Genomic DNA, 23,094 nt, shown 5'->3' with positions numbered 1-23,094 from the left:
TTAGGGCCTCTTGACCATATGGAATTGAAATTTCTATCAATGAATCTGATTCTGATAGAGTTCCATGTACAATATCCGAAATGGAAATAACATTCCATTGCAAAATCTAAATTCATTGAAAATTTAACAAACTTAAAAGGAAAATCAAGCCTCTATATTATCAAATTTAATGGCTATTTAATAAAAAACCTAAAAGCAGACAGGCGGTTGAAAACCACTGTTGGTACACAACAAGAGGCAATTACCCCTGTTCCGCAATCCTATTCAAATATGCTGAATGGGAATATTGTTTAAAAAAAACCCCCAAAACCCAAGTCAATAATTGTAGATGAGCTGGACTGTCTTACTGAAAGCTAATTTTCGATATTGAGAGGGAATACAAAATATGGTGAAGGCTCTAATTTAGCCCAACATGATTAATAGGGAGTGGGGGTATTTACTTTAATTGTTTTTGATTTATAATGTTCATTTTGATTAATGTTTCATTGTAAATTTGTTACAGTCATATATTTGTTTTATTGTTAATAAATGACATTTTATACCATATCAAGATGTTTTAGTTGATTCTTGGATTGAGGCACACAAATGCACATAACACGATGCATCCATTGCCTAACAGTGCCCTTCACTTTCTGATACATGTATATGTATTCACAAACAATCTAGGTTTTTATGACAATGCAGAAGTATGTCCCAATGGCACATTATTATGATTTGTTGAATGCTAATATGTCAATGGTTAAAACAAGCATTTCAAATTATCTCTGTATAGAATGAAATGATAAAACCATACAAATATTAAGTTACATTATATTTATGGCTTTACAAGGAAACTTACCAATCCTGGCCAGATTACTTCTGTTTGTGGCTTATTAGGGTCAGGTCTATAAGCCCAAACTAATGTATGTTCTACCCAAAATATCTGGAAAACTTCATGCACTTTAATCCATTCGCGTTTCTGCCAATCACAGTCATCAAATTCAACCAATACCTGTCAATATAACAATATACATATTAATTACTTTGTTTAAAGTAAATATCTAAATACAAAGTAAATACAATTTTTTTTTAATTTTTGATTTAAGATTTCATTAACCTAATCTGATTTCAAGAGCAATGCATGACAAGGATATAATTTTTAGGTTTTCGGAAATCTGTATCGCCTCCATACACAAGTAAAATGCATAATTAAATATGGCCTGACCAAGTAATAAAGTATGCTATATAATACACATTGATCTTATAGTAAATACACTGTATAGTGGTAGAAGAAGTAGTAGTAGTAGTAGTAGTAGTGGGAAGGGACATAACTCCTTAAATTAATGGTTATCAGTTGTTCATGTCATAAGTTCTTACCATCAAACTAAAACATACTATTACATTGTAGATGTACCTGTAGTATCATTAATAATAATAATAAAAAAAGACATTAAAATTCTATATTTCATAAAACTGTAAAAGCAGAAAAGCAAACAGTACTGAAACCAAAGAGAAATCATGAAGAAACCAGATACTGACTGAATGATATCATAATTGGGTGAACAGTCCACCTGTAATGCTGTACAGTTGTAACTGAATAAATATTAGGTTTTCATCAATTTAAATCTTGAATTATTTGTATATATTGTAGAGATAAAGAACAAGCTCACACAGCAGATTATTTGTGAAAATTAAGACTGAATGTTTTCCCACGGTGCATAGGGTATTGTGAGATATATAATATGGTGAAATATGTATATGGATTGTGATAAGTAACATGTGGCTTGTCTGTAATGTAGAGTTTGCCAGAAATAACACATGCCTGCCTTCCAGCTACAGCATTCATATCAACTTTTAAGATATCAACAAATTTACTCTCTCACCTAGACATGGCAAAAAGTGTGAAACTAAAGAGAAGAAATTCATAGATATTTTTTCTTCACACTAGACCTTAGCTTCGCTTCCATGCTCTCCATAATCTATATAATCAAGCATAACCCTTCAGTATTCTATAGTTATTTCCAAAATAGGGGGGGGGGGGTATCCCGAACAGCACAATTTTGGCATCTGTCTTTAAAGTTACTAGGTCTCCACATACATGCAGACTGCAATTTTGAAACGGTGCAAAGCTTTTCAGGTCTCCCTTCTTTTTTTGTTGATTTGTACATTGTTATGCATTTGTAAGGCACTATTTTCCCATATCACTAAAATATACTTTCATAGATCCCAGGTTCAAGACTAACAATCAGTGGGCATATTCTAAGTTCTAGTTCTCTAGACATGTAAATCAAATGGTTACTATTGTAACACATATGTTAAGTAAATTTATTTTATCATTCACAACAGTATCATAAAATTGAATTCTTATCCACCACATTTACACATTATCAACCATTCTTTTCTTTCCATTTCATTTATCAGCAAGCTTTTGTGTAAAGGTTTGAAACTAGGGCCTAAGGGACATTAGCATGTATTGATTTATTAAGCTGTGAGTCTGTGACCTCAACACTATAGCTATTTCACATGATATTGATTTTAATCATTACCAAGCATGTCTCCCAATACAATGTGGTTCATACTCTCTCTCCAAGCATTGACCAACCAAGTTTAAAATGGTTTACAGAAAAACTTCGTCACAATAAACAAAGAAAGCAGATTAAAACATTAATCAGCTTCTTATTTTATACAAATAAATAAAATGTTATCATTTTTCAAATTATCTAACTACTAAATGTTGAATTTTAAGATTTATCCATGTAACTGATTTAAACATTGTTGGATGATAGGTCACATTCCTTAACAGCTGCCATTGTTATTTACACTAAGGAAAGTCTGAAGTCTTTGAGTAAAAAATGCTCATCAATGAACTCAGTAAAGGCCAAGAGGATTCACCCAATAAACACCTACACCAAATAATCATCATCGAACTGTCGAACAGGCATACATTCAATAAACACCTACATGTACAGGAAGTATGAACATTGTAGCTCCATTAGAAGCTGAGTTATTGTGTTCCCAAAAATGTGGTAGACGGACAAACCCATTTTAATAGTCCCCTTTAAATGGAGACTATAACCTCCCAGTATGTAGGTGGTTAGAAATTTAAATTGAAATGTGAGGGGAAATAATGTAGTACACCCATGTATGCCTATCAAAGAAAGTGATATATGTGAACACAGACACTTTGGTTATAAAATTTTCTTCCAGTAAACTATGTTTACAGGATTTTGAGATAAAACTTTGGGTAAATCCTTAGATGCACATTTTTCATCACAATCTTTTATATGCACGAAGGTTCTTTTCTATATAGAATATCTATAATCTAAAGTCAAAAGTTTACAAGACCTATATGTACATATATTTAAAAGTGTAGATAGATTGTTAAAGGCTATGGTAGACATGATGAAATGACTTTTAGTGTGTGGCAGGTGTTGGCACACCGCCAAATAACAACATGAAGCCATATGGTGAACTAAATATAACAGAAAATTTACTTTTGTAAAAACATGTAAAATAATAGTCTTTATTAAAATAATAAAAAAGATTCAATCCTTCGAAGCTCTAATTTCCATTGTTCATATGAATAATTGACCATAAAGAGTTGTCAGCAATTAGACTTACACTGGTGTACATGAACAGGATTGAAAATAGTAATGGTGAGTACTGTTTGTCAGGTAATTTGTAGGCAAAGGTTCATGACCTAGGTAAGAATTGTGGTTATATACTATACTGTACATTGGGGTGGACATAGGTCAGTTTCCCCCAGGTGGGCTTTTAAGTATTTATGGTAGATTTATGAGAACTGTACAATAAATACATGTAGATGTCAATAGTTGAATAAAGATTTGGTTTGACACTGAATAAGAGAATACCAAGACTTTTACTTTTATTAGTTTTATAGCGACATTTTGATTGTTCACTGAATAGAATAATGTTGATAGTATATTCACTATAATGTGAAGTGTTAATGTCAATCACACCACATTGTTTTATTTGTCTGGTTCTCTTGACTTCATAATTCAGACTTTAATAATATTTACAAAATTGCATTTATTGAGATGTTATTAAAATCAATATTTCATACTTCCTATGAAGCTATATGATATAGTCTGAAAGAACTAATACTGTCAGTGTTCCGAGGTGTACATTGCACCACAACTTCAAGAAGACATATTTTGTCTTCGACTTGAAAGTATTGTTCAGTTCAAGTATTTTCTGATATAGGAGGTCAAATTATCAGTAACAGATGATTAATCAGTACTAGTCATGTTGATGGAATAATTTCCAGTTGAAATTTATCAATAAATCATTGAATGAATGATTTAGACACTGACCAATAAAAAAAATCAATACATACCCAATTAATCTGGGTCTACATGTACTTCAAATGATACAATATTCAGTGAACCAAGTACATGCAACCACCAGCATTAATATACATAAATATTGAAACAGAATCACATTTTGAAAACAGAACAAAATTTTAACCTAAATTATTTCTGATCATGTCACAGACTTATAATTTGCATGCATTCTGGAACAAATCTATTAACATCTGTTCCAATGATAGTAATAATCTGAAAATATAAGGAAAATTCCAAATATATTTCAGTGAATAAAAGTTGTTAATTCTGTTGTGCAGAAAGTTCCTAGAAGCCATTATTCAAGTCCCCAGCAACTACATGCAGCTCTGTAATACTTTCTTAAAGATATAGCAATGATTAGTTCAATAGTTGACAGGTTGAGTTGGAGACAAGCTTCTTGACATTGACGAGCAATCACCTACATGTAGTGCCTGGATAAAACTGGATGAAGTGTGGTTCAACATCCTACTTTTCTGCAACGACTGGGCACATGAAGACGGCATAAATCATAACGCGATACAGTGTACTATAAGGGAAATTTTACCTAGACAGCCGCACTTTGGCCTACTCTTACGTGCACACCACCATGTACATTTTCTTACGTTTTATTGTCCCATCCAAAAATATTGCTGTAGAATTCTGGGGAACACCGGGATCGAACCCCTTTGAATCATGATATCAATAATATCTACATTGCATCTAATGTGTATCCACAACATATTGATACCAAATTCTGACTGTAAATTTATGGAAATACTCCTTTCAGTATAATATATCAAGTGAAAGTACAATGTACACAATTATAATCAGAATTCAAAAATGGTCTTGCATTTAAAAAAAACAAACAAGCAATACATGTAGACTAGCCTCCAGTCAATACATGTACATGTAGTAATGCTAATTACAAGACAAGAATGTAATGTGTATTAAAATTGATGTGACCCACATTATATACCACCCTTGTTTAAAATGAGTGATTTCTTGTAATTCTCACATAGGTAAGAAAATATTTACCAGATAATGATATCATTATTATGCTATCAATGACACAGCACTATTGATTATTATAGGTTTGATGAGTGTTTTCTTTGACAGTGCCACTGATTTACTAGTAAAGTATATACATGTACTCCTGCTCCATACACATTTTGTGTTCGAGAGAATGTTTAAAATATAAATTATAATTTAGACATTTATTCACATGACAAGCCCATAATCAATTCTCTAGACCCTTGTATGGCTGAGATATTAATTGGATTGGACCGTCCGCGCCATTTAATCGGTTAACGTTAAAAGAGACGTCTTTCCCTAAAAGAACTGACAATCAAGACTTTATTATCATGAAAATGGCACATTGTACATGACAATTTGCTATTTCTGGTCAAAACGTCACACACTTGTAACTACATCTACGGTAAGAATAAAGTAATTTGACTTTGACTTAAACTCCCAATATATTCCTTTTTCTATTTTTTGAACTATTATAGCAAGAATGACTATCTCTTTATCTAAACCTTACATAATACATCTATAAAACAAATGGTGATAAATGTAAGTGGCATAATTCACATTCATTTCTTGGTCACATAAGTTGTGTGTTTCACAGTATCCTTGATAATAAACTAATAATAAATGTTTGTTTTGTTTCCATTGACTGGACTACTGACAACAGTAGGAATATGTAATCATGTGACCAACATGTTTCTGGGTGACATTGTCAAGAGGTTTATATCTAAAATATATTTTACTAGTGCAGAAGGATGTCATTTCACGCAAAAAAAACCCACAAGATAAACCTGTGGTTAAGACATAGTATAGAGACATTGCAAGAAATAAACAACAAATATCAATTCAAGTGAGTGGATATATGGGGGGTTAGCTGTAAGCATCCACTGTGCTGTACAGTCCCCGGCCTTTAATGATACAGGCTTCACTAAAGAAAGGAAAAACAAAGCAATTATTTACAAGAAAGACACCATAATGTGACTGCAGATCTTGATGGTGGTCGGCTCCTGAATGGCATTTCCTGATGGCGGTATTATTTCTGACAGTTGACAATCATTTATTAAAGCATTTACATACATATGTATGGTTGAATAAATACAAAGCTTCCATATGAGAAATAAAAGATTTTCATGTACTGGTAAATGTATACATGACACATCTACATGTAGATATAAAATTCCAATCAAAGTTATAATATCTGTCTACATACAGGACAAATACAAACATTATGTGAACAAAAATCAATGAAAATTTCTACTGGCTGATACAATGATACAGGTCAATTGGTAACATGTTGTGTTTTAATATTCATTGTCAACAACTGAACTGAGTATAAAGTATATTTTATTTATATTGAATATTTGTCAAAGTCTGATATTTGTTATCAAATTACCATAAAAAAATGCAAGTATGAAAATCGTTGGTATGTGTATAAAACCTTAATGGTCAGTCACATACGGTAATATAATAGGTGGCCAATTTTGTTTGGATGGAATGTATATTTCAATCCATACTGTTCAAATGATTATCGGTGCAAATTTGAGATGTTTAAAGATACTTTCCCACAAAAGTATTAATTAGATGGTTATTTCCAATAAAAGTACAGCAATTTTGGTATATATGGAAAGTAGAAATATCCAATCTTACTAGAAAAATACCGGATTCCCCGAAAAACACCCATGGAGCGCATACAGGACAAAAATATAAGGGTTTCGCTGACCGGCAACCCAATGATTAGGGATGTCTGCTCGAGTGACGTCAAAGGTTACACATGAAGATTGTTTGATTTCACAGCGTTAGTGAGTGCTCGGTGTATATGTTGATAAACTATATGGTGAACTTCAGAGCACAAGTTTCTGAGATAAAAAAACATGGAAAAAGATGTGGGCAGTGGATAATACTAAACCTTATTTAGGCTTTGATATATATAATAAATAGACAGCGATTAAAGACAACATCGTCTAATACATGTATATGCAATGAATTCTCCTCCAACTTAGCACCCGTTGATAGGTACTGTGTCAGCCAAGTCACATGAAACAAACATGACCTCTTTTAATATATATTTTTATAGCAGGGGTATTCCCTTGCGAATACAGTGTTTTGAGAAGGATCTGAAGCAAAATTGTGATAGATTAATTAGTTTGAATATGTTTTTAGTCCAAATATATCACCAAATCACCCAGTTTGTACGCGGGAAGATGCCTTATGTAAAAGGTAAACATCACATCACATGATTGAATTCAACTGTATACATGTATGTATTCTCCAAATGTAAGAATGTGCAAAACACTAAAAAAAAAAAAGATTCTATGTGTGTATACATGTCAAAACAGGCCAAATGCGATATTTTTCTTTCTAAGGCCTATGCAAAGCATTCGGTCGAGTCACCTTTATATAAACAAATGTAAGTTAAAAACTATTGCCTGCGATTGTGATTTTCTCAGAGAACATTAAATTTTTGTCTAAAACAGTATGCAATTATTTAACTTAGATTATCTATGTGCTTTGACAGATAAACACTCTACATCCACATGGTCCTTTAAAATCTGAAACTCTGGTAAATGAACAAACATGAGTATGTTAATTCGAACAAATTCAAACTCTCTTTTATTTATTTACATATCTCAAACCATCACCTGAGCTATCTAACAATTTGAATGAGTGTTACAGGTTGCATTTCACAACTATAATTGAGTATAAAATTCATCATACTCAAGAATAATACAATAGAATAACCTTCTAGTTCTACCACAAACAATCACACATTATGTACATGTGTAGCATCTATTTCTATGGTTATGTATGCGATGCCAGGGAGGCAATTCTGCTCTGCCTAATCTGCTACAATTTTCAACTAGATTTTTTCATCCCTAGAACAATTGATACCAGTTCTCTGTCATTCGAGAAGTTCACATAGCTGATTAACAAGGCAGGAAATATCCAGTAATAGGGTATGCGAAAGGTGTTATTTGATACTATGACAATATGATATTATTGGAAATTAATGTTATTTTAACTATGGTATTTCATTTGCGATAAGCACATTAATACACTTCAAGTTAATAGCAATATGAACACATAATCTTACAAAGATACATGATATGATACCCAATTCAATTGTAGTCTACATGCACATGCATGGAAATTATAAATAACTACTGAATTTCAAAAACTTGTAAGACCATACCACAAAATTCTAATTTACATGTTGGATTTAGCCCTCCATCTTGATTTGACCTCATTTGGTATCTGTTTACCAACTCCATAGCCACATATTGGGGGATCATTTCATAATACTAGTTTGTTAGCCAATCCCACATGACTGTTCATGATACATGTAGTTTTTTTGTCAACTGCATAATTCTTTTAAAATCTATTAGTCTGTAGAATACTAATAGGCTAATTAGTTATCTTACAATCATAATTATTATTTTATTAGAATTAATGACCTCTTTTACATGTACAAGTAGGTTAGGTAAAGAGATCAAATAATCCACATAATATGTAGGTCAGACTGTAATATAATTAACTGTAGTAGATATATTACCAATCCAGATAATACCCTATTTTCCTTCCTCAGGAGAGACTGTAGTTTCCAGGTCAATTCCAAATACATACATCATCTACATTTCGAAAAATTTAAGACTTTGTGGAACACATTTTAAAACTAAAAATTTTAATAATAATTCTAATACGATATTGTTTTTTTGTTGTCTTTTTTTACATTTTCGGGATCAGTTATACAATTTGTTTTAATGCTGTGCTATGTTCATTTTGAGCCTTTTAAATATTACATTCAGTCCACTGAATAATAAAATACAAATATCTTTATTAGGTGTTTGAAAAGAAAACTGAGATTGCTCCCCCCAGAGTGCCTACAATCAAATTTATGATCTACACATCAAACAATATTGGTTATAATGGTCAGACAGTGCTAGATTTGGACACAGCTGGTGCTGGCTTTTTAGGAAAGACAATATCACAATTCAAAATCGATTGACTTTGTTATAAAATAATTCATGTGGGTATCAAATATGCAAGGAAATTTCTAATACAAGACCACTGAAATAATGTAATTCTACTCGACCTTTCCTTGAATATGTTTAGGAAAGTATGAGCTCACCTTACATTTTTACATGTGGTTATCCTGGGATTCCTGCGGATTATTTTCCTGAATTAATCTAACAAATTATAAAACAACGGATATTAAATAATTGTTTACCAATACATTGCTTTTATGATCAAAACATTGGCAGAAAAGAGAAATGACACTAACTGAATTTAACTAGGAAATGAAATGAAATGGGGTTTGACGTCCTACTGTTCTGCTCCTATAATGGGCTAATGAAGACAGGGACTAAATCTCTATATACATGTATTTGTACACAATATATCAAATTAAACTTGTTACAAATATTCCCTGATACATGCATTTCTTTAATATAATCATGGTTACATAAATTTTTTAACATGACAGAAATTTGAAGTACTTGCCATACCAAAACTGAGAAAAATGCGAATCATAGGGTTAAATAATAAGGTTAGTAAATTTGACTATTACATCTATTTCAATAAGAACATACATTTCTGTACATGAAAATATCTTAGCCTGAATTCTTTCAAAAGTTTAAATGCCATAAAGAAAGGGAATGTTTCAAAGTAACTTGATATTTAATAAATAGTTGATTGTGTTTTTAACTGATTTTTCTTTACTATTATTCATATCAAAAATACAAAATATTCAGTTATCTGTCTTCATGTCAAAAAATAAGATGGTTGAGAACCGATAATAATGGATGCCCAGTACATGTACATGGACCCTAGTTCAAATATAATTTGTTTGCAACAGATACATGTACCATACAGAGAGTTTACACAACAGCATATTTTATATCATGTTTATCCCAAAAAAATAAAAAATAAATAAATACTGGTATACTTTATTTTATTCCTAACTTCCTTGATTGTCTGAGTATTTACTTCTTTCCACAATACAATGAAATGAACATGACAGACAAGATGGTTTAATGACAACTATTTAACATGCTAATACTTATATATTATTCAAAAAAAGTTGGGGATATTCAGAAACAATACAAAACTGCGGAAATGAACTGCTGTTTTTATTAGAGGTAACCAGTGTATGTTAATAACAGGCCAATTGCCTACACATGAACATAAACAGTTCATATGGGCGACTTATCTGACGGCCCCATTTCACTCGCAAAGAGATACACTGGACATTTTTGATTTTTGTCTTAATGATGAGTAATTGCTCCACTAATCCTCAGACATTCAGCAATTTGTCGTGGCATGCTCCTAATCAACCTTCCAATCACGATTTGGGGCAATCTGACCCACTCCTTTTGCAGTTCCACGGCCTATTCTTGCAGTGTTGTCGGTTGGCGTTGACGAACACGTGTCCGGATCATGTCCCAGACATGCTCTATAGGGGAAAGGTCAGGGCTCATGGCGGGCCAAGGCATATGGACAATATGGTGACGCTGGCGGTAGTCATTCACGACATGAGTGGGCACGGGCATTATCATCTTGAAAGATGAAACGTAGACCTGCAAATATCAGTGCCAGGATGTGGTCTTGGTAGTACACACCAGTGACCCTTCCTTGAACAATATGCAAGTCCGTTCTGCCAGTCATGGTGATTCCTTGGTTCCTCCCCACACCATAACAGACCCACGCCCGAATCTGTCATGCTTTCTGACGATAACCTTGGCATGACGCTCATTTACACGCTCCAAACACGAGCATGCCAACATCATTGACGCCTGTTTGCCATGTGCTGGCGAGTTAATGGATGCACAACACGCAGTCATCGTGCATGCAAATGGGCTGCATGTAGCCTATTTCTAACACACTAAAGCAAAGATACGCTAAACAGTAAATCTAATGCAAGAACCGATAGGAAAGCAAACATGGATAGGATAAACCAGCACGCGGCAGTTTTCATCAACCTTTCCTTGAAGTGTCAAATTTGACAATGAATCCCTCCCACGTGTATGGCGCTTTTGCTTGTCACATGTGCAGCTGAGTGGTTCTGTTGGGGCGATAAGTTCTTCATCTGTGAACATACTCTCAAAGCATGTCAAGTGTCCATGACTATTTATCATATCACAACCTGTATAAGTATTTGAATTTCAATATCCCATACTTTTTTTGAAGAGTATAGAATTGTGTAATCTGTAGTAGTCTTCATACCACCACATTAAATATATCAAATATGAGTTGTTTTATTTTTATACACCCACATGGAAATGTGATCGTACATTGCCATTGCCCGTCTGTTGTCCACAATTTCTTGTGAACACTCAACAGACTGCATGCTCTAACGACGAAAGTTATCATCTGATCTATATTAAATTTGCATGCATTATTTCATTTATTAAAACAAATAAGCCTATACAATTTCAGCAATTTCTGTTTATAACTTCTAGAGTTATGGCCCTTGCTTTACTTTGCTGAACCTTGTGAATGCTCTATAGACAAAAGTTATCATCAGATCTGTATGAAATTTATATGCATTATCTACAACAGTAAAACAATTTTCAACAATTCAAGTTATTACTTCTAGACTTACGGCCCTTGTTTCACTTTGTTAAACGTGGTGAATGATTTAATGAATAAAGTTATCGTCCGATCTGTATTATATTTATATGTATTATTTGGATTAGTAAAACGAAGAATCATATTGAAATTCATCAATTTCTGTTAATTACCTTAGAGTTATGGCCCTTGTTTCACTTTGTTGAACCCCTTGTGAACGACAAAAGTTATCAACCGATCTGTATCAAATTTATATGCATTATTTAGATTAGTAAAATGAAGTCTATTGAATTTCACCCTTCTGAACTTTGTGAATGCTGTAACGACAAAAGTTAGCATTCGATCTATACGAAATTGATATTAGTGTCTTCTAAATGCTCGCATTACCTACAAAAGAATAAATATGCGACAACCCTTTAGTAGTTGTGGGCGTATGTTTCATTGCCTGGTAACCTATCTTTTTTATAACAACGGTCATTTAAACATGCATTATGCAAGAGCTAAATCTGCCTATTGCAGGTCTTTTTTTTGGCCTGAAATGTTTTCTAAAGTATTAATTAGACATTAATTAACTGATCCAGGCCTTAATCAACTCTCGATGGCATCAGATTTCTCCGATATTAAATAGATTAGAATGGTTCAGCGATACTTTGATTTAATCAAATATGGAGGACCGAGACTTAGCTTCGATTAATCAGTACGGCGGTTGAAATTATTGCACACGTCTGTCAAACCTTTAAAGGCTAATATCTTCGCGTAATTTTAATGAAATTTCAAATTATTCATTTTACATCATCTACATTCGAACTATTATAGCAAGAATGGCTAGTTCTTTATCTAAGTCTTACATAATGTATCTTTAAGGTAGCTTAACTTTGTCATCAGAAAGCAAGAGGTATATTGAAAATTGGCTATTCTGAATCACATGATTTATGTTTTAAAAAAACAGTTTCCACATGGGATAAAACCTGGAAAATGTATTCTGGTCACATGACTTATCTTTATGACAGAATGAATGAATGGAATATGCACTGACCAGATGGGTCTGCATGACAGCCGATAAAATGCAGATGGATCAGACAGCCGATAAAATGTAGATTGATCACACAAAGAAGACATACAATTAAATGCGGATTGTTCACACAAAGAAGACTGCCGATAAAATGCAGATGAATGACACAAACTTCTATCCCATTTGGCCCATCGTACATGTAGGTGCTGTTTTAAAAACATGTACTTTGTTCACTGGGTTCCATGTATATTGGACTATAGATAATATACAGTAACAGATTATTGGTGGACATGTTCATGTACATACATTATGATGTGCATACATAAAATTAAATAACACTGTCCTGATTTTTACTCTAAATTTAGAATTGTACATTATAATCTTTTAAAATCCTTATAATTCATAAGAAAACACATTTACTTGGTCAAGTACAATAGTTCTGAAAATACAGACGGTGGTTTGCAGATTCACTAATATGCCCACCATGCAAGCTCTCAAAACATTGTCAAAAGACCACCCAGATCAAGCTCTAAGAAATCAAAAATAAAGGGTTCTTAAAATTCTATCAAAAAAATTGTCCTGTTTCACAAGAAGATGACACTGTGATTTGTGATCGAACAATTCTGATTTTTGTTAGGAATAGGAATCTTCTTTATGAACAATCACTGAAAATTTCAACAAATCTGTGAGAGTGAGTGTTCTGAAGAAATTGTGGACGGACGATAAAAACAAAACATGGTCGACATCCCAATCCCCCACCTTCACGACTAGAGGAAGATGAAGGTATGTCTTAAACACAATTGACTAATGCTGAGAATGACAATGGATGTTTAAACATACATTATGCAAGAGCTAAATCTGCCTATTGCAGGTCTTTCTTTAGGCCTGAAATGTTGTCTAAATTATTAATTAGACATTAATTAACTTATCCAGACCATAATCAACTATGTCCTTGCTAGCCTGCGATGTTTATTGGATTAGGTTCCGATTTGCTGTTCGACTTCCATTCATGATCTAATCATGAAATGGATAATCGAGACTATGTTTTTTATCGTACTCACTTTAGTAATGATGATCAAGGCCTGGCCGAAAATTAAATCGCTAAAATCTTGGTGGATCAATTTGACTGAAATTTTCAGCAAATTCCCTTTACATTATCTAGTTTTTAACTACTATAGTGAGAACTGCCTATTCTTTTTCTAATCTCCCATAATGTATCTTTAAGATTACAGTGCATGTAAGAAAGGCTTATTACAGTGCATGTAAGGAAGGCTTATTACAATGTCAAAAATATTCTACACCTTGTCTAGAGGCCCCCTAGTTCTCGACACAGGGATAGGCTTCAGCCTGCAGGTAAAATCGTCACTGGCAGCATAAGAGCACTACACGCAACAATGCACACATATGTACATGTAACAATTGCCGAAACATTGGTTGATCATTTTTTTTCAATAGTTAAATTGTTCAAGCCAAAAATATGCACTATTTTAATGAAAAATCTCTTCTTATTAATATTTCATGTAATCAAAAATGTCTGATTTTCAAAAGACCTTCAAAACGCATTACTTGACTTGTATGTAGAATATACAATTATTATCCCTATACTGTACATGTATCTGACCGAGAGAAATACATGTAAAGATGGCAGTGTGAAATCCATAGAAGCCAATGCAAGCATAAAATGGTGCTAACTTAACAGTAAGTGCAGAAAACCCCAGAAGACAAACCTGTGGACAAGACAGATTTCACAACACAACACAGATATTGTATTTAGCCTTTATTCTAGAATTATGGGCCTATTATGCAATTTGAATCTAACAATGTAGCTTCATTCTCCTGGTCCATAAAAAATATATACTTTCTGCCAAAAATAAGTTCTGCAAGTCCAAACAGACGACATAATTGTGCACTAAGAAAAATATATTTGAAGATTCAAATTGTTTGTATATACATGTAATTATCCATCAGGAGATAGAGGATGAAATTCATTTCCTAACGCAATGGAAAAAAAAAAGAAAAAAATAACTTTTTGAAATAATTTTGCATTAAGTTCCAATTTTCAATGAATTGAACAATTCCATACAATTTAAAATACTGATAAGAACAAAATCAAAATGCTTTAAAGCTTTAGTTTTATTTCTATGTACGGTTATGTACTGTATGAACATTATCATAACCTTGTAATTTTTTTTTTTATGCAACTAAGTTTCTTCTTGCAAATGTGATTATATTGTTAGTCATGTCACCCATACATGCATACCTGTATGTCATCATGTGTTTGTGTCTTGAAAAATTTGCTTTTGACTGTATTCATTCAATTTTGGTGATTTATTTCGATGGACATGGACATGTACATGTATGCTGGTCTGGCATTACACATGATATATAACGACAATTGTTTTTAGCATGAACCTTATCTACATGTATTTATAGGGTCCTTGGTCTTACAGTTATTGGTACATAACATTCAATAAGATTTTACAAAATGTATAACTTAATTGTGCCACATGATGCAATGCAGCAGAAGGGACCTGGTGATTGTCAAGACTGGGTTACTGTCTTTTACAACTGTAGAATTTTGAAACTTATTTAATGGTAGAAACTTAGTAATACCTAATACATAGAAATAACACAGAAAATATCTAGCACAAGATCAGATGGTGAGAGAGAGAGCGAGAGAAATGGGGTTTAACATCCACAAACTAGGTCATTTCGGGACTAACACATGGTTCAATTTTATTTCAATAATTCGCTTGCGCGTAGGGGTCTTTAGCAGTGGGAGGAGGACCTGGAGAAAACCCACAAGGTTTGACAGGCAACCCTACTCCGTGTCACGTACAACATGGGAATCGAGACCCCGCCAGTTGACTCAATGACAGACCGTATGATATAGCCTGTATGTGCTAACCATTTGGCCATCCAACCCTCCAGATCAGATGGAACATGTATGTCTCTGAGAGTAAGCTAAACCATAAACCATCAGAATCAGATCTATACAGATCTACCAAATTCGTTATTTTCAGGCCTGTCGATTTCATCAGTTTTAAATAAATGCTGAATTATGCATAAAATTGGTAGACCTATTTAATTTTGGTAAATTTTATAGTTGATATGTTTCGTGGAATGACAATTCATTTTTGTTGAAAATTTGTCTATTGCCAAAGCCAATGTTGTGATAAAGTTGATTATGTGTCCCATTGATTGTGTGTCCCACTAATGACACAATCAGCAAAAAATTAAACTAAAATTAATAAACAAGCCAACTTCCGTATTCATCTTTCAAAACAAAACTAAAATCACACAGAGCTTGTCCAATCACTAATCAAAATAATACTTATAAATTGTTTATAAATAGATAATGAAAATGAATTGAAAATTTCAATCAAATTACTTATTCCAAGCGAGGTTGTGAATGTTTGAAGTTTGACAATAACAGCGTTGTCTTGATTGTCATTGCTATGATAATCAACGAAAGCCATGATTTCCCACTTTTTTGTTAACTGATTAAAGGGCGCATATGGTACTTGTATAATCCAATTAATATCCAAGCCAGTCAATGTTCTAGAGAGTTGATTATGGGCATGTCACATGAACAAATATCTAAATAATATTGAAGTCAGAAAAAAGACCATCAATAGATAGATTTAGCTCATACATAATCATATGCATCTTTAATGGTTGAAATGAAATGAAATGGGGTTTAACATCCTACTGCTCTGCTCCGAACTGGGCTAATGAAGACTGGCAGACGCCATACAGTGTGCTACATGTATGAGGGAAATTTTGCCCAAACAGCGGAACTACAGCCTACTCTTACATCGAATTCCAACTGTCAAGGGGTCTTTTACGTGCATGCCAATGTGTACACGAGACCTAGGTTTTTGGGTCCATCCAAACGACTAGACAGCTGTTCTTGTCAGGCCCTCCGTTCTTCACCACTGGATGAACTTTGTCGGCCAATGCAGGGATTGAACACGCGACCTCCAGGCTTGCAAGCCAGCGTCTTACCCACTTAGCCACCGTGGAACTGACATAAAATGGGGTGTAATCATTCAAACTTTCTCCTGGCACTTACAATATTACCATCAAAAGGGTAAGTGAAAATACAAATATTTTGGTTGTACAGTGTACAAATTTCATTGCAAATATGACATGTATCTTGGGATAATGATGGCAAAACATTATATAATAACAATCTACAACAAGAAAACTTTCCATAATTTGAACAAGAACTTTTATTGGACTTGAATCTAAAGTAGAGTGTGTGACAAACAATAACTGTCTGATCTCATTCGTATTTTTAAGAGTAGGTTACTGTAGTAATGACATAATTGTAAACCAGCTGGAGTAAAGGCACGTGATTAAACTAATTAACTGAACTAATTAATTAAGCGTATGAAAATACAAAGAACTATGCTGTTAATTCAGCCAATCACTTATATATATTAATTAATTAAGACCTGACATAACAAAACACGGGAACTCATACAGTTCCGTAATAAACAAAACTGAACAATGTAATACGTCTTGCACGTTCTTGCCCTCAATCGTACTGAATGTCTCTGATTCTGTCGTCGTTGATCAAGTTGAGATGTGATATTACAAGTTTTTCCAGGACATGTCTGCATTTAGAAATTCACATATTTAGAAATTTTAAGAGTAATAAACTTACACTAGAGGGGTGAGAATGTTCTTTAAAATTAAATATAACAGTTATGGGTGGGTAAAATCATAAAATATTAGCTTACCGTAAACTCTGTGTTCCCTGTTTCACGGCTTGAAACAGCTCGTACTACACCAGAGCGCCATTCCCACTCAGATATTTTACTAACTTTTAGCTTTCCGGAACTTTTAACTGACAAAAAACGTTTTCCAACTAGTTCTTCTCTATATTTATACGCCATTTCTCCATTTATATATCCATTGTGACATTTGTATGGTAATATTTTTGCTTAAAACCACGGACAAAATTTCCATGGAATGTCTGTAGTCAGATTACAGGCGCATGAATACAAAACATTAATTTGACATCTGGTGGGTCAAAAGGTCAAAATGTATTATACATCCGCGGGCAAAGATATAGTTCTTAGTATTTCATATAAATACACTATAATTTATTTAGGGAGGAAATATATACTCTATCAAACATTCAATTACTTTTTAAAAGTATTCTTGCTCATTTTTCCACAAATTATAACGATTGTTGTTAGCACATTAAAAAGGAAATAGGCCTATCCTCTACTCCTCTCGAAAAAATAGGGCCAGTTCAAAATGTTTTGTGTGGAAAATAAATAAACATTTAATTAACCATAGAAATTCCCTGAATTAGACTGATGTAAATATAATGCTCGTGGTGATATTCACATAATAAAATGCAATGGGATTTGTATCGCTTTGAATAAAATAACAGAATTCGCCTTGAACTGTATTTCCATGCAACGGGCACCTGCTAACTGTTTTGGTCACGTGCTAAGGTTAGGAAATGACGTATTTTAAGATGGCTGACGATTAATCAGTTATTTTGATCATTGTAAAATGTATGAAATGAGTGTAATAGTACGTTAATTACTTGGATTATAGCTTCGTAGTTACGGTCAACAAATGCAGAAATGGTTTCTGCAGTAATTTCCCGTGTTGTGATGTAAGTATATCGGAAATAGTTGCAAATTACTCGTAATATTTTCGTTGTTTTTGAAAATGAACTGGCGACAGAAAAGACCAAATACCTACTTTTTTTAGTAGCCTATGTATTTCATAAATTACTTAGGCTAGGTATTGAATCTGACCAAAATAAACATACAATATAGTTTGTTCTGGTAATTTTCAATTACAACATACCATTTAATGATATTAAAACGCTGTGGATATCCTATTTAGTTTACCGTACATACATGACTTATTCACTGAAATACACATAAATTCATAACCCGTAGGCCTTATTAAATAGAGACCCTATCTAGCTAGTGTCTAGCCATTATTCAAATTGTAACAAGGAACTCAAATTTCCAATCTGTAGAACTTAGATCAACAAATACCTAAATAGTTCTTCTTGCAGTTATTTCCCATGTTGCGATGTAAGTATATCGGGAAGTCAATAATGGTACATTTTGAGGGTTTCACACTGCATAACTTGTGTGAAACACTATTGTTTTTGTTCGGATTGTTTTTATTATTACTCTTATTATTATGATTACTCGTATTATTATTATTTTTATTTTTCTAATATGATTGTAATTCAGAAACTACTTGTCGGATTGATACAATGTCTTCAGTTTTACTGGGAAAGTGGTTGTGACTTAGATATTAAAGCTATTTTGGGCTGGTATTTTACACAGGATTAAAGGGTCATCTGACTTGAGCAAAAAAATTAACAATTTTTGTGCCAGCAATTTGTGTTAGCCGCCATTGGCTTATTCAGTTTTTACGATTCTAGATTAATTACATGTATTTATTGTTTGATTTGTACAACTAATGTTCCAAATGTCATTCCAATCAGGTATCTTGTCGGCACTGAAGTGACGTAATTTTCCCAAAAACTACAATTTTGACAGTTCGATACCTTTTTTTGAAAGCAAATGTTAATTTTTATAAATTTGAAACATCATGATGAAGGCTCATACAGAAAGCGCAAAATACACCATGTTCAGTTTTTTAATTTCCATTCTGTATTTCTTGCACCATTTTGATTTAAATATGAAAAATGGTGTAAAAATGAACTATTTACAATCCATCAAGGCTTTTTATATTTAGAAATATTTCATCGTAACTTAATATTTATATTTCTTTAAAATTTGCTTCACCTGTCCACATTTCATTAAATTACTTTTGAATTTATCAATGAATTATGTTATGCAAAGATGAAAGAATTGTTCTTGTTCTAAACTTTTCTTATACACAGACCTACAACTTGTATGAATAGGTGAAGGGATATATTCAATACATGGTGTAGTTATCATGTGGTTTGACTTTCATCATTCTTGATTAATGTTGTTTTACTTGCTTTGAACAATATAATAAATGCTGTAAGATGTGTCATCAGTTTTTTGTACGTGACAAGGAGTAGGGTCGCCTGTCCAGTCTCGTAGGTTTTCTCTGGTTTCCTCCCAAAGTTGAAGATCCCTACGTACAAGGAAAGTATTTTTTGTACCAGGTTGAAGCCTCATCAAAATCAGTAAAGAGTTTGACACCATCCCATGTAAGACGTATATTCCGGTCATTACTGATGGCTATGGAAAATAACCGAAATTTGGTCTGAACCATCGGTCATTTTGCACGCCAGACAAATGGCATTTTTGTCAAAATCGAATTTTCAAACATGGCTAGTACGATCGACCTCCGCCATGTAACCATAAAATTCTACGGCCTGTACAGAATAATGCACTCGTATAGAAGCCACATAACCTCATGATTGGTTTTATTGAGTTATATACATGTACATACAATAGAGGATTATATAAATACTAAGTGTTGTGTTAATAATTAATGATGAATCTCTAGTAGTAGGACAATAAAAGTTGATTGTTACATGTAGGTGGGAATCTTATCAATGACGAGAAGCGGTTCATTGTTAGTCATTCTCTATTTGAAAACCCAACTATTGAACTATTGTCCACATGTCAAAAGAATTATCCAGAACAAAGCTGCTGTATCTCTATTACGGTCATACACAGTGTAAACAAAATTGTTATGATCTACGAAAAAACCTCTAATCTGATATGAAGTACTGCTCTTCGAATCCAACCAATTGTCATATTAAATAAGAATAGCTTAGCAATTAGGAAAATGCATTAGAAAATGTATACAAATTAGTTAACCTGCTTACAGAAATTTTTTAAAAAATTGCACATTCCAGTGTTATTTTAGAGCAATATTATTTTAGGGCCCTACTTTTGCTAGTTGTGAAGTTAGTCTGTTTTTCGAATTCGTTATTTTTAATATTAGGATTTACGTCACAATTCTGCGGTGCATAATGCCGTAATGCTGTTAGAGATCAGATCTAAAACCGATAAATTTATCAAAAATGACCAACATTGAAAATTTTGAAATGGAGGTCTTGCACCATCCCAAATCAAAAATATATTAGTTCCAAAATTCGTTAGCACATCAGTTGAAGAAGCTTCACTGCATCAGATTGTTATTAATAATTTTGACTTTTTAGTTGCACAAGATAATAATTTTAATGTGTAAATGTAGAACAGGAATACATGTTGTAACAGTAAATGCATTGATCATTTTTTCAACATTCGCGCATATCGAACCGTAACTTCTTGGATTATGCATTTTAGCTTGTACCTCTAAGAGGTCACAATTTTTACCCAATTTTAAAAACCATTCAAATATATCACCATTACACCCTAATGATGGTGAAGTTCAGATTTTGTGAAAATCAGACCAAAACCGCCTGACAAAATGGCCACTCCTCATATTCAAATAGTGTAAAAGTATGTAATACCAAGGTTGTGGATCCTAATGACAGTTGAGTTTGAATTTCGTGAAAAATGGGACTGAATTTGCTGCTCCTCAGATGCAAATAGTGTAAAAGTATCTAATACAATGATTGTGGACCCTCTAGAGGTCACAATTTTTATCTGATTTTGATGAAATTTAGAATGTATCTTTTTATATCCCAAAGATCTTGATTCCTTTCCATATTCGTGTATATCGGACCTTGGCTTCATGGATTATCGTTCCTGATTGTATGAAAAATTGTGTTTTTATCTTGTGAACTCTCCAGAGATTACAATTGAAAGTTGACAGTTGAAATTCAATAAGAAGAGTAGGCTGTCTGGGCCAAATTTCCCTCATACATGTAGATTAGGCATTGAATATAATTCTTATTATATAATGTGTCCACAAATTACTGTAAACTTTATATAGGACTCAGTAAAGTGAAACATTCAGAGACCTTCCCATATATACATACATACATACATTGTATGGTTACATGGTGTGACACTTCAACACTTGGGTCCCATTGAATAACCAGCCGCAGATAGATTTCGACCCACCCACCAACGGAGTAAGAGACTTGACATATTTCCATTCATGATTGAGTATTAATTACCAACATTTAATTTATCATTTTCTATCAGTGATTTCATTCAACTTGAACCCACCCACCCAGTTACCATGCAAGTGTAGAAAATTTGCAGTTGTCCCCTGCATCCATTTAGTATATGGTACATAATAATCAAGTATTACACTTCGTCTGATATTTGAATCATAGGAACAAAAGTTTTTAATGTAGGTGTACATATATTTACATCAGGTGGTCTAGTATTTGTAGGTCACACAGATAAATGAACCTTTAAGAAACATTACATTGATGTACTGTATATGATGAGACAGATCAGTAACAAGCAGGGATGTAAGACTTTCTTTTTCAAGTAGGCCCTACCTACAATGTACATGTACATGTACATATATTATTTCCTTTTTAAAGTATTATTATGATTTGAGAAAAGTCTGGCTGGCAGGTTGTTGTTTTATGCACTCATTTTAAAGATATTCCCATGGAAATAATTGGTTCATCTGTTCGACCCTTTAGTTAAAGATACTTTCCCCACGAAGGTATTTATCGGGTGGTTATTTCCAATAAAAGTATATGGAAAGTAGAAACATCCAATCTTACTAGAAAAATACTGGATTCCCAGAAAAACATCCATGGAGCGCATACAGGACAAAAATGTAAGGGTTCCCTTACTTCCCTAGCTGGCATATGTTGATGAACTTGATGGTGAGCTTAAGTGCACAACAGTTTCTGAGATAAAAAATAAAAAACATAAAAAGATGTGGGCAGTGGGTAATCTGAGAATTTAATTAGGCTTCGATATTTATGATAAATAATCAGCGATTAAAGACAACATATCTTGTATATGCAATGAATTTTCCTCCGGCTTCGCACATGTCAGCCAAGTCACGTGACACAAACATGACCTCTTTCAATAGGTTTTTTTATAGCAGGGGTACGAATACAATGTTTTGATAGGGATTTAAAGCAAAATTTTGACAGATTAATTAGTTTGAATATGTTTTTAGTCCAAATATATCATCAAATCATCCAGTTTGTACACTGGAAGGTATCTTTAAACATATTTAAAGCCACTGATTTCATTTGGCATTTTGAACTATTCAGACAATATCTATTTTTCACGGCTTAATCAACACTGA

At 33.1% G+C, this 23,094-nt stretch overlaps 2 protein-coding genes across 3 annotated transcripts in view; one reads left to right on the top strand and one right to left on the bottom strand.

Annotated features, from left to right (window-relative positions):
- LOC126816831 (lysine-specific demethylase 3B) overlaps positions 1-17,927 on the bottom strand; it is a 74,695-nt gene extending 56,768 nt beyond the window's left edge. The window contains exons 1-2 of the mRNA XM_050543589.2: positions 17,673-17,927; positions 839-991 (exon numbers count right to left, since the gene is read on the bottom strand). Of these exons, the coding sequence (XP_050399546.1) occupies positions 839-991; positions 17,673-17,828 (309 nt within the window). The 5' untranslated portion in view covers positions 17,829-17,927. The remainder of the gene's footprint in view (positions 1-838; positions 992-17,672) is intronic.
- A 465-nt stretch (positions 17,928-18,392) lies between these two features.
- LOC126815739 (receptor expression-enhancing protein 1) overlaps positions 18,393-23,094 on the top strand; it is a 28,517-nt gene continuing 23,815 nt past the window's right edge. The window contains exon 1 of one of the 2 annotated variants that reach the window (XM_050541644.2): positions 18,393-18,565. In XM_050541644.2, the coding sequence (XP_050397601.1) occupies positions 18,534-18,565 (32 nt within the window). In that variant the 5' untranslated portion in view covers positions 18,393-18,533. The remainder of the gene's footprint in view (positions 18,566-23,094) is intronic. The other variant, XM_056099270.1, reaches the window with a different exon arrangement.

Source organism: Patella vulgata, chromosome 3 (genome assembly GCF_932274485.2).
Source record: "Patella vulgata chromosome 3, xgPatVulg1.2, whole genome shotgun sequence".
Classification (NCBI taxonomy): Eukaryota; Metazoa; Mollusca; class Gastropoda; family Patellidae; genus Patella; species Patella vulgata.
The sequence above is the reverse complement of the archived record's forward strand: the minus strand, read 5'-3'. Positions and strand labels throughout refer to the sequence as shown.